The sequence below is a fragment of the Crocuta crocuta genome, unplaced genomic scaffold, assembly GCF_008692635.1.
Source record: "Crocuta crocuta isolate KB4526 unplaced genomic scaffold, BGI_CrCroc_1.0 scaffold154, whole genome shotgun sequence".
Taxonomy (NCBI): Eukaryota; Metazoa; Chordata; class Mammalia; order Carnivora; family Hyaenidae; genus Crocuta; species Crocuta crocuta.
The window spans coordinates 2,587,853-2,601,400 of NW_027530545.1; the positions used below are offsets into that span (position 1 = coordinate 2,587,853).

At 36.3% G+C, this 13,548-nt stretch overlaps 1 protein-coding gene across 3 annotated transcripts in view; it reads right to left on the reverse strand.

Moving 5' to 3' along the window:
* Positions 1 to 13,548, reverse strand: part of LOC144234484 (uncharacterized) — a 249,714-nt gene that overhangs the window by 63,047 nt on the left and 173,119 nt on the right. For 2 of the 3 annotated variants that reach the window (XM_077767830.1, XM_077767829.1), the window contains exon 4: positions 4,358 to 4,541. In XM_077767830.1, coding sequence (XP_077623956.1) covers positions 4,371 to 4,541 — 171 coding nt within the window. In that variant the 3' untranslated portion in view covers positions 4,358 to 4,370. Of the gene's footprint in view, positions 1 to 4,357; positions 4,542 to 13,548 lie in introns of those variants that run through there. The other variant, XR_013335971.1, reaches the window with a different exon arrangement.

Here is a 13,548-nt window from a genome sequence, read left to right on the forward strand (position 1 = left end):
ACACTTAATAATTAATTTTTGAATTGATATGAAGATAAAGAGACTTTCATTTCTTTCCAATATATTTAAAAATGTGAAACAAAAATGTCTTCAAAGCAAAGGTTGGTTGTAAGGAAACAGCCCATCAGCTAGCTAGATTGGGTCAGAAATGTGTATTCTTTGGATGAGACATTGTGTTTTACATTTTTGGGAAATTTTTCTTTTAAAAACCAAGAAATGTTCATGTAAAGATCCAGATTTCTGTTTTTCTTTTGAAAACTAGAAGATCTGGCAAGACTAGAACTTAATTTCACTATGGCATCCATCAGCTGTAGTGGTGTCCCCTTTGAACAAGGACACCCCCTCTGATGTTATGCAGTCTATAGCCCCGTGTTTTTCCTGCACCCAGCATGCTTCACTCATATTACCTACCAGATTAAGAATCCCTGCTTCAAAGAATACCTTGTTTCTTTATCACTTGAATAACATGTAGTTTTTAAAATGTTACCTGCTTTCAGTATTACCCAGAAAGAGCCTACAAGGGTGAAGTTTTGCAAAGAAATAGATTGTCTTCAGATTTCATTTCATCACAGTAATTAATCACCTACCTGTTTCATGACAGCCAGTTCCACAGTAATGAGGATCTTGTAAACAGATTTACCATAGAGTATCAACCCTATTTGCTATTTTGGGGGAGAGGGGGGATGAGGAGGAAAAAGAACAAGAACAAAAACCACCCCCACTGCCACCAAATTTGAAATGTTTTTCCACAAGAATATGCTTGGTAATTTACAGATAAAGAAACAAAAAAAGTATTTGCTTTCTAAATTCTCTCATAATCAACATTCTAAGAGATCTCCTGGTAAGAATTCAAAACTTCTCTCCTCAAACCCATGTCTTATTTTTTTATATTCACCCACTTTCACTCTTTTAATCCACTATACCAGTTCAAACACCACATAGCCCATAACAATACTTTCTGTGTCTCCTTCCCAATGAGTCTTAATGTCCTCTGTTTTATGAGGAATTGCAGTTCATTTGATTTTTCTGCCACTCATCAGGGGCTCATGTCAGTTCTAAACATGACATTTTGGCAAATTCCTTCTCTCATTAATACTGTGGCACATCTTAACTGCAAATTGTAGGCTGTACTGAACAATCAATCAGGGAACACATTTACTCTTAGGCTATACATGTTATCATGACAATTTAGAGGAATTAAATAAAAACAAACCAGTTAAGCAACTTTAAAGAGGCAACCCAAAAACACAATGATACACCTGAAAAAATGCCGTATTTTTCTTTCTTCAACCCCAATATAAGCTGCTTCCCTAATAACACAGTGTTTAGGTTGTTTTCAGGTACCAATTTAGCTCAGGGCATAAAACATTTCCCACCCTGATTCAAGTTCGTGCTCCTATATAATTAACTTTAGTTAATTTTTTAAATACTCTCAAGACCAATGAAAGAGAATTTCTCATTTAGGAAATAAATCCAACTGAAGTCACTGCATTAAATATGGATATTTCAGTGTGGCAGTATTTGGAATGACTGCAAAAAACCCTCTTAGAGTTAATGTGTATGTGTGTGTCATTATTACACATTTCTGTAAGCTCAACAAATAGGCTCTCTGAATTGTTTCCTTAGCGATGGTTACTAAGCACTTTGGAAGATATTAGAATTTCCTTCCATCTTAATATAGTATGTACTGTACTTGTTTTCCCCGCAGAGGTCTCCTTATTTTTACAAGGTAAAATTATTTAACTCAAATTTGCTTCAAAGTAAAGCACAGTGTACAGTTTATGAATTTGCTACTAAAAGAGCCTGGATATGTGAGCCAGTTTCTTAAATAAATTAAAATATAAATAGCAACAGAAATTAATTTCAAAATTAGTTCTTTAAGAATCCCTATAATCACAATATTTCTATAATGCTATGATTAAGTGCTTTCAACAGGAAAATTTTTCATAGGATTAAATAGAAAATTCACTTGACTCACATGGAGTTTTATCTTTTATTTATTTATTTATTTATTTATTTATTTATTTTAATGTTTTATTTATTTCTGAGAGACAGACAACATGAGCAGTGGAGGGTCAGAGAGAGAGGGAGACACAGGATCTGAAGCTCCCTCCAGGCTCTGAGCTAGTTGTCAGCAGAGAGCCCGACGCGGGGCTCAAACCCATGAACTGTGAGATCATGACCTGGACTAAAGTTGGGTACTTAACCAACTGAGCCCCCCAGGCGCCCCTCACCTGGAGTTTATAATGATTGCACTTTTACTAATAATCCATTACACTTTCAGTTTTCATTTGATCATTGATTTTTCAGTCTGCCACACACTTACATTATGCACAATTTTATCGAATGAATAAAATTTCATTTGGATTCACACAGAAGTGTAAATATATTTACTGTCTGCCACTTCAGACCTGCCCCTCATTTATACATTATTCAGCATGCAATGTTACACTTTTGTTACATGCTCAGTAAAAAATAAATTGAAGCAAAATAACTGAAGTAGGAAAATTTACTCTGTTGCTAAGTAAAAATGATTTGGTCCTTAAGTAGATAGATAATACAAAGAAAGGCAGGAGCAGGGAGGAGAATGATTGAATCAAGGGACCATCCCTAGCAGACAGAGTTCTCTATTAGCCTTGCTGAAAATCACCCCATCTGTGAGCAGTTCAGTCTTGATTATTGGCATTGCTTGTTTCTAGATACTTGCTAGATTACACTGAGTTTTTACTTTTTTTTTTTTTTTGGCATGAGGTTTGACATTATTTTCCTGCACGCTACAGTCACCCTGGCATAAAATGATTAGAGTCCTTTGTATAACTGCTTTGTTTCTGCCAAAGAAAGAAAAAGTCTCACAGATAACAGTAAAATGCAGGAGGATTGGCTGGTTTCCTATTTAATATTGGTTTCAAATGGATACTTATAAAGTTTACACAACAGTCCAATAAAATATTAATTGCTAAAATTCATATCTTCCTAGACATTTGTAAGGTTGGCTGCACTTCTGTGTGTTCTAGCTAAATATTTTTTTCTATCATCCTGTAAACAAGTCACTGCTACTTTCAGATAATGCTTTCTATCTCACCCCACTTGCTTTCTAACTTACTGCAATCTGCTTCTCCCAGTACCACTGCTCTGAAATGTGCTTTCTGAGTAATTTTTTAAAAATTAATGTTTATTTATTTTTGAGGGAGACAGAGAGAAAATGAATATGAGTGGGGGAGGTGCAGAGAGAGATGGAGACAGAGAATCCGAAGCAGACTCCAAGCTCTGAGCTGTCAGCACAGAGCCCGATGCGGAGCTCAAACTCATGGACTGAGAGATCATGGCCTGAGCCCAAGTCAGGTGTTTAACTGACTAAGCCACCCAGGTGCTCCCTTTTTTGAGTATATTTAAATTATTGGGTTTTTATTTGGCATCACTTCTCTGTAAATCTCTCTTCTGGGTTCTGTGACGCCGCACTGCCCTGGCTTGCCTACTACTTCTCTGACCATTCTTCCTGTACTTTCACTAGATCCTTTTCCTTTCTTTGCACATTTAAATGTAGTAATTGTCCAAGATACTGCCACATATCTTCTGTCTGCAACTTGGCTCTAGGTAGTCTCATTGTCACCCATTGATTCAAGTTCTCTATGTATATAGATGAATCTCAACCTTTACATCTACTGGCACTCAGATTCCAGATCCATATTTCCAGTTTTTTACTACCTACAAAGAACCTGAATTCCGTGGGCAAGATACCCATAATTAAATTCATGATCTCTACCTCCTTCCTCCTTTCTTGCTTTCTCTTTCTGGTTAATGACATCATCGTTTGAAAAAATATCTGTGGTAGTGGTGCCTGGGTGGCCCAGTTGGGTTACGTGTCTGACTCTTGATTTTGGCTCAGGTCATGATCTCACGGTTTGTGGGATGGAGCTCTGAGTCAGACTCTGTACTGACAGTGCGGAGCCTGCTTGGGATTCTTCTTCTCTCTCTCTCTCCCCTTCATCAGCTTGAATTCTCTCTCTCTCAAAATAAATAGACATTTAACAAATAAAAATAAAAATCTGTGGTAATATTAACAGTGTTCACCATTATTTCTGGTCCTCTTGTCCTTCTGGGAACAAAGAGAAGGCCATTTTGACATTCCTTTAAGGTTAGACATGGCCATGTGACACAGCTAGAAAAAAAAAATCCTTTGTTGCTTTCAACCATTGAAATTTGGGGACTAATTATGATTAAAACATAACTGAGTCCACTCTGACTACTGCATAATTTCTAAAATACGAAAGCTGATGTCACTGAATTAGTCGGGAATAACTTTAGGAACGTATAACATAAAAAAGTTAAAATGTGAATGACAAAAAGATACTCTTACCTTTATTTCTGTGTCAGGGGAACGGTGTCCAGAAGCAAGCTTTCCCAGGCTGTCCTGCCTTCTCTGGCGACTCACTCTTACTCTCTTGCCCCTCATAGGCAGGAGCTGTACCTACACACTTGGCTTTCTCTCCATACAGGATGCCTTGAAGGTGCGGTAGCACATTCCATCCACATCTCAGCACCTGGAAGGAAGAAGTGGGGGAGGGAAACCTTTCTCTTTTAATGAGAATTTCTAGACATTGCACACAGGCCTCACAGGCCTGAATTTAATCCCATGGCCATACCCAGCTATGGAAACTTGAAAACACAATCTTTTCACCAGGTGGGAATGTGTCCAGCTAAAGTTCTGGGCAATGTTATAAAATTTTAAAAAAGAGAATAAATATTGAAAGATAATTAGCAATCTCAGCCACAGTGATGTCTGACTTGAACATTTATTTCATCCTTTGCATCATCAAAATTTATTAATCCCTTTTCCTAAATGTCTCTCAATTCTGACTCTTCCCTTCACTCTGAAAGCAGTTTTCACTAGGACTATTGTAACCACTTGCTAACTGATTTTTCTGCCTTTCTTTTGAGTATCAGATCTCAATGTTCAATGCTTCATGCAGCCAGAAGAGTTACTAGTCTAAATAATCAGTATTCTATATAATCTTTTACTCTTTCATTGTACATTCTTTAATGACTCCTCATTCACCATAAACTGTAGTTTAAATTCCTTAGCATGAGGTTCAAGACTGTCAACTGTTAATCTGGTCAGAATTTTCCTTTATACCATCTTTTCCTGTTATGTGATCAACGCACATTTACATGTTCTGCTCCCTTATAGCATTGCTTTTCTTCCTAGGGGTAGGTGGAGAGAGCCCTGACTCACTTCTACTCAGTCACTGTTCTGACCTTTCTAGCACCAGTTGAAAGATCCCTTCCTCTAGGAACACTTTCCATATCTTCCAGGGCATTTGCATCATTCTTCCTTCCTTCTTCAACAATAATTTTACTATATTTCTTTTAAGTATTCAGCCTTATATGCCTGTGTGTATATATCTTCCTCATTGAATCATAAGATTTTTGAATGTAAGGAAATGATTGTTAGATGAGTGTGTATATAGGAGATTCTGTGCCACAGAGATAATATTGTATTCACATAATGAATATTAAGACATAAATGCCAACAATGTTTCCCTTAGTTCTTCTGTGGAATTAACTACAGTTAAGTAAGACAACATCAGCTCTAAATCAGATTCCCAACTTCTTCCTGGACCTGTCATCATTTATCTTAAATATCCTTCATGACCTAATTAGGAGTCCTAATCAGAGTAAATGAAACAATGTTGTCATATTAACTGCTTTATTTAGAATACAAAGAGGTCTGATTGCTGCCTAATCAGCCAGATTAGCACCTAATAAAATGTATTTCCCTAAAGGAGCCTCATAAGTATTGATTTATAATTGCCTGATCTCTACATTAAATCTACCAATGGGCTCCTCTTAGAAAATCTAGGCTTAGATGGTCTTCTACCCATTTCAAAATAAGCACAGTAGTATTAGAAATAAAAATACTGGGGCACCTGGATGGCTCAGTTGGTTAAAGATCCGACTTCGTCTCAGGTCATGATCTCATGGTTCATGGGTTTGAGCCCCGCATTGGGCTCTGTGCTGACAGCTAGCTCAGAGCCTGGAGCCTGCTTCAGTTTCTGTATCTCTCTCCCTCTCTGACCCTCCCCTGCTCACGCTGTCTCTCTTTCTCTCTCAGAAATAAATAAAAACATTAAAAAAAAAATAACAATACTATCTAGATCATAGACTTGCTTAGGTATTATGAGCCAGACGTATTGGACATGAGTAAGTATATATTATTTTAAAAGCAAAATTATTTGGCTGCTATTAATATCAAATTTATGAACTAGTGAGGTCTTTCCAAATGAACCTCAGTCATTTTTGTTTAAAATAAAAAAGATCTCAGTACATAATCACATCTAAGGATAGAAGGATCCTTTAAGCATCTCCTTTCGTTGGGCTAGTATTAGGAATTATGGCCACTCCAAGCTCTATGAGCGTGTCCTGTCTGGCCACAATTCATTTAGTGGGGTCAGGACTTGCTATAACATTTTTAAGCCCTTGATGGAATATACCCAACAAGCTAAGGAAGAATTCCCAAAAGAATCCCTGAAAGATAGAGTAGAGGACTAATTAATGTGTGCCTGTAATCTGCCAACACTCTGGACTTTACAGCACATGTGCCAGCAGGTTCTTTCTATTGTTGATGTCATATGAATTGTCTTCCAAATGATTGAATTAACCAAATCAGAAGCCAAGGGTCATGGAGACCTGCCTCACCTCTGCAACTGTGCCTGCCTCACCTCTGCAACTGTGCCATCATCTTATTTTTCAAGGTTTTAAAGGGAAAATCAGATGCTCTTAAAACATTACGTGAGTTATTTTCCAATGGGAGGAAAAAACATTACTTAAATGTCAGCCTGTGGAAACATTTAAGGATGAACTCTGTTGGACAACTTTCATATACTCTAGAAGAGAGGCAGTGGTTGTGAATAAAGCACCTTGAATTGAAGTAGTCCACAGAAGCTACCCTTTTGGATACTTCATCTTTATTGATCCACCTTTCTTTCACAGCTAGTGTCTTCATATTGACATCACAAAACTGTATGTTCCAGAACAGTGGAGTATGAGCTTATTTTCTAGCAATAATTTGTTAAAGGCTGAAGAGCTGGCATTTACTAAAAAGAAAAAAAATACTAAGTTATTAACTTTGTTATTTACCCTTCTGAGAACATTGCTTCTGTATAATACATTAAGAATATGCTCCAAAAAATAGCTTATAAATGAAAGGTCAACATACTGAAGCAAATCATCTAATTACCCCATATCACAGAGTAAGGAACATTTTAATTTCCATATTTTATCCCTGGATTTGAATCATTTTGAGACTTTCAAGAATAAGGCAAAGTTCATTTGACCAAAGAAAATGGTAACAAGGAAAGTGATTCAAACATTTTAAAGTTCTATTAATAAATTATATCCTTTCCTGAGAAAGTACATTCTAATTTAATATTATATTTAAATATTTAGTTACCTTCTGACAAATGTTTAAGAAAAATTGCTCTAGTTAATGATACAGTGATGTGTACTTTATAGTTGCTTAGAGCAGATCAAACCTTTTCGCCACACCACATGCACGTTAACTGTGTGAGGTGATGGATATGTTAATTATCTTTTTTTCTTAAATAATTTTTTAATGTTTATTTATTTTTGAGAGACAGGGAGAGAGAGAGACAGTGTGAGTAGGGGTGGGGCAGAGAGAGAGAGGGACACAGAATCTTAAGCAGGTTCCAGGCTCTGAACTGTCAGCACAGAGCCTGATGTGGGACTTGAACTCACAAGCTGTGAGATCATGACCTGAGCTGAAGTTGGACACTTAACTGACTGAGACACCCAGGTGCCCCAAGATATGTTAATTATCTTGATATTAGAAATCATTCTATATGTGTGTGTGCATCTATATAATCATCATATTGTATACTTTCAATATATGTGATTACATTTGTCAATTATTCCTTAATAAAGTTGGGAAAAAGAATTTTGATGCACCTTTTTGTATAGTTCTTGATCTTTCTTTGTCATTAATTCATTTTCTCTGTATGCCTGTAAATGCATGTGTTATTTTTATATTTGTTTTAAACTTTTTAAAAATGATTTTTATTTATTTTGAGAGAGAGAGAGAGCATGTGTGTGCACAGGGAAGGGACAGAGAGAGAGAGAGAGAGAGAGAAAATCCTAAGTAGGCTCCACACTGTCAGCACAGGAGTCTGATGCAGGGTTCGATCTGACAAACCACAAGATCATGAACTGAGCTAAAATCAAGAGTCAGACACTCAACCAACTAAGCCACCCAGGCACCCTGTAAGTGTATATTTTAATTATTAGTCACTGTATTTGTTGTTGGGCCGCCATTACAAAATACCACATATTGGCTGTCACTTAAAAAAAAAAAAGAAATTCACTTTTTCCCACTTCCAGAAGCTGGAAGTCCAAAATTACAGTGCCAGCAGGGTTAGATTCTTTGAAGGCCTCTCTCCCTGGCTTTCAGATGGCCACTGTCTTGCTACTTTTCATATATTTGTTCCTCTGTGTGAGGGCATTCCTGGTGCCTCTTCCTCATCTTATAAGAACACCAATCACACTGTTTTAGAGCCCTACTCTAACAGTCTCTTTTTAAGTTAAGCACCTCTTTTAAGATCTAATCTTCAAATATGCTCACATTCTGAGGTGCTGGGGATTGGGACTTCAACATGAATTTTGAAGAGACATAATTCAGCCCACAACAGTCACTTTGCTTTCTTTTTGGATATAAAGTATATAAACAACAAATATTTTCATACCATCCTATTTTGTTAAAATAGGGCAAGAGGCATGTCCCAATCTCTACTTCTGCCAGGAAGAAAGTGTCTGATTTGGAGAGAACATTTAATCAATATTTGTTGAATAAATGAATGACTGGATCTAACACATAGTCGTATTTTGTTAATTAGTGTGCATATGCTCCATAGCCTTTTCAAATGCAACTTTCTCAAAACCGAACTCATCGCTTTCTCACAAATCCTTCCTTGCTCCATCCACTGCCCCAGCCAGAATCCTTCACCTCTTCCTCTTTTCCTCTCCCCACCAGTTAGTCATCAACTCTTGAAGATACTATCTAATTAATAGGTCTTCAACTCATGCATTTCTCTTTCTTTCTGTCACAAAGTTTATCTCCCACATTATTGCAACATACTTATACTAGCCACATGATCCACAAAACTTCATTCTCCATGTTGATAGTCATCTTACTTGCTCTTCTGCTAAAATTCTTCAATTGCTTCTATTGTTCTTAGCGTAATTCCTGAGCTCCTTCTTTGTAAGATACTATATGAACTTATTGCTTCTAATAATTTTCATGTATCATAACCCTCCACTTCATAGCCCTTTGCCTCATGATACAGAATGACATGTAAGTCCTCAAGTCAACCATATACTTTGCCTCTTTTAATCCTTACTTTATGTTCCTACCTTAATCTAGAATTTTATTCCCATATATCTCTCACCTTTATTTGCATCTATCAAAATCCCATTTGAATCTGGGGACTGAGTTAAAGGGCTACTTCCTGCTTAATGTTTCTGCTGAACAAAGCATCTGAGTGCTTCTTTTTTTTCCTCTTATCAGAGTCTGGTTAAAGGAAAACTTAGAAAATTTATAACTGTTACAAACATGAAGATAACTCAATAAAATGGATGGATTCAAAATTAAAATAGTTATATCAAGAATCAGTAGCCTTCCTATGTGTAAATCAAAACCCGCTATAGGTTATAATGGAAGGAGGCAACATTTACAATAACAACTGTGTAAAATATCTAGGATAATAGGAACTGTAAAAAACCCAAGAAAGTTTTCTCCCAAGAAAACTCTAAAAAAAAAAAAAAAACCAGTAAGAATTACAAATCAGGACTTGCAAATAGAAAGAGTACTATATTCATGAGTAAGTGAACTCATAAAGATTTTACCTATTCCTAAATCAATCTATAAATTTTATCTGTTCAATAAAAATACCAGTATTATATTTTTTAATTTGATAAGCAGATTCTAAAAGTCAAACAGGAAAAAAAAAAAAAACAAGTAAAAATAGCCACAAAAATTGTGGGGATATGAGTAATAACTCATTTCTAATATCACAAGAAGTATCATATGAATCATAGCTTTGAAGCCATAAAAGGAGTATTTGTGTGCCTGGAACAGCCATGGCTTGTGGTCCCAAGAGGCATCTGAAGCATACAGCAGCTCTAAAGCATTGGATGCTAGATAAACTGGTATGTTTGCTCCTCATCCAACTACATACAAATCTCTACAGGCTGAGAGAATGCCTCCCTCTCATTATTTTCCTAAGGAACAGGCTGTGGGGCGCCTGAGTGGCTTAGTCGGTTAAGCGTCCGACTTTCACTTAGGTCATTATCTCGCGGTTCGTGGGTTCGAGCTCCGCGTCGGGCTCTGTGCTGACTGCCAGCTCAGAGCCTGGAGCCTGTTTCAGAGTCTGTCACTTCCTCTCTCTCTGACCCTCCCTTGCTAACGCTGTCTCTCTCTCTCTCTCCTAGAAATAAATAAAACATTAAAAAAAAATTTTTTTTTTCTAAGGAACAGGCTGGAAGTCTTTATACTTAAAGATAATACAGCATGAAAAACAGTGGTAAAAGGAAACATGAGACACTTTACACATGTATGAAGATGGCTTTTTAAAGTATGAAAAACTCCTGAAACCAGTAAATAAAATGTTGATAAACCAAAGATCATCTACATATCAAATCCACTATAGTCAATGTCTCAGATAGAAAAAGAGTTTACCCAAATTGAGTGATTTGAAAAGTGTTGAATGAAAGGACAAAGCTAAGTGTAGGATTATAAAGAAAACACTAGAGTTAGTGCATTGTCTAAGAACTGGTGATAGCAAGACAGATCATCTTCAAATCTAAAGATGTAAGGGAAGAGCATTTACTGGACTTGGATGAATCTTTGTTTAAGAGAGCTGGTTGGCAGAGCATAATCCTGCAAGAATACAGACACCCTTCAGACACCCTTCAGGTCCCCTTCAGGGACCAGTGATGGAGGGAGGAAACCAAGGGTGATCCATATCCTGCTCTCCTCCTTTACTCTTCTGTGTCAGTACTCTAATTGGTGGAACTTAAACAGGGATATATCAGTCAACCCATAGAATTCATTTTCTTGAGGCATAAAAGCTAAAAAATATATAGTAACCACAATTAAGAATCGATGGGCTAGGACACCTGGGTGGCTCAGTCGGTTAAGCATCCGACTTTGCCTCAGGTTATGATCTCCTAGTCTGTGAGTTTGAGCCCCAAGTCAGGCTCTGTGCTGATGCTTGGAACTTGGAGCCTGCTTCAGATTCTGTGTCGCCCTCTCTCTCTGCCCCTCCCCCGCTTGCATGTTCTCTCTTGCTCTCTCGCTCTCTCACTCTCTCAAAAATAAATAAACATTTAGAAAAAAGAATAGATGGGCTTATTCACAGCAAAGATCATCATGATTTGAACATTAATCATTGTAAAATACTAGAGTGAAACAGAGAGAAAAAAATGGATGATAATCAGAAAAGAGTAACAGTTATATTGTAAATCAAATATTACAATTTCTAACATAAAAAGAGGCTTATATAATAGAAGCAAATTTGAAGTTAAGCTGTACAAGAATTTTCAAAAATTAATGAACCTTTGAACAAATCATGTTGGAAAAATTGGATAACCTCATCGCAAAAGAATGAAGTTGAACTTTTACTTTATACCATACACAAAAATTAACTCAAAATGGATCAAAAGCCTAAATAGAAGACCTGAAGTTACAAAACTCATAGAAGTAAACAAAGAAAAAAAGCTTTGTGACATTAGTTTGGCAGTGATATACTGGATGTGACACAAATAGCAGAAAGCAACAAAAGAAAAACATATAAATTGCACTACATCAAAATTAAAACCTTTTGTACATCAAAAGACATTATCAACAGAATTAGAGGCAACCTGAAAAATGAGGAAAATATCCGCAAATCATATATCCGATTAAGCGTTAACATCCTGAATAAAGAACTCTTCGACAAAAACAACGAAACACAAACAACTCAATTTAAAAATGGCCCAAAGGCTTGAATAGACATTTCTCTAAAGAAGATATACAAATGGATAATAAGCACATGAAATGATGCCCAAAACAGCAAATCATTAGGGAAATGCAAATTAAAACCACAATGAGAGGCCAGTTCACACCTATTAAAATGGCTATTATCAAAAACACAGAAAATAACAAGTGTTGGCAAGGATATGGAGAAATTGGAATCCCTGTTAGTGGGAATATAAAATGGCTCAGCTGCTATGGAAAATGGCATGGCAGTTCCTCAAAAATTAAAAATAGAATTACCATACGATCTAGCAATTCTACTTCCAAAATAATTGAAAACAGAGTCTTAAACAGATATTTGTATACCCACATTCATAGTAGCACTATTCTCAACAACTAAAAGGAGAAAGCAACCCAAGTGTCTGCTGACAGATGATTGGTTAAACAAAATGTGATATATATACACAATGAATATTATTCAGCCTTAAAAAGCAGGAAATTCTGGCACATGCTACAACATGGATAAACCTTGGAGACATTATCCTAAGTGAAATAGGCCAGTGACAAAAGGACAAATACTGTATGATTTCATTAAATGAGATACCTAGGGTAATCAAACTCACAGATAGAGAAAATAGAATTGTGGTAGGCAGGGGCTATGAATGAATATGGAGTTTCAGTGTAGGATGATGAAAAAGATCTGGAGATGGATGGTAGTGACGGATTGTAGTGACAGCTGTACAACAACGTGAATGTAATACCATCTTATAAAGAAGTAAATTCTCCACAAGTGGGCCTATAGATCCAATGCAATCTCAATCAAGATTGTACGTAGGGATGCTCGGGGTAGGGGAAAGGCAAAGCACTAAGGGTAGGAGGCAGATGGGGCTGAGTGCATCTCAGGAGGCACAGAAAATGAATCTTGTATTTTGAGAAAAATAAAAATTAAGTTTTGCAATTTCCTCTTTTTGACATAGTGTGTAGTATGTAGTAGGAGCTTCATATCACTTTTTTTAAATAATTAAAAAGATTTTTAATAAATATAATTTGCTTCTCTTAGTCAAAAGGGATGTCACATTTGTGTGTTTTACAACCAAATTTTCTCTCTTGTTTCAATTATTTCCATCTCTCAGGGAGTAAAGATTGCCTACAAACAATAAAACACAAACACATACACATACAACCCAACAGAAAAATGGGAAAAGACTATGAACTGACAATTCACAAGAGAAAAAGAGAATGAGTAGTACTCATATGAAAGCCTTATCAACCTCAGACATAAAATTAAATGGCTTGAATTAAAATGTTCATTTATTTTTACTGCCTTATACAACTCCACTAAAATAGAAAAGAAAGCCACAGTCGATGAATGATATCCATAAATATTTGCAAGATATATTGTTGAAAGTGGGCAAAAGTATGGTTATTGACATAAAAGAGTAACAAGAATTTAAGATGCAATACCAACACAGAGGATGTCTGTAAGAGAGCATACTAATTCACCAAGTAAAACCTATAAAAGG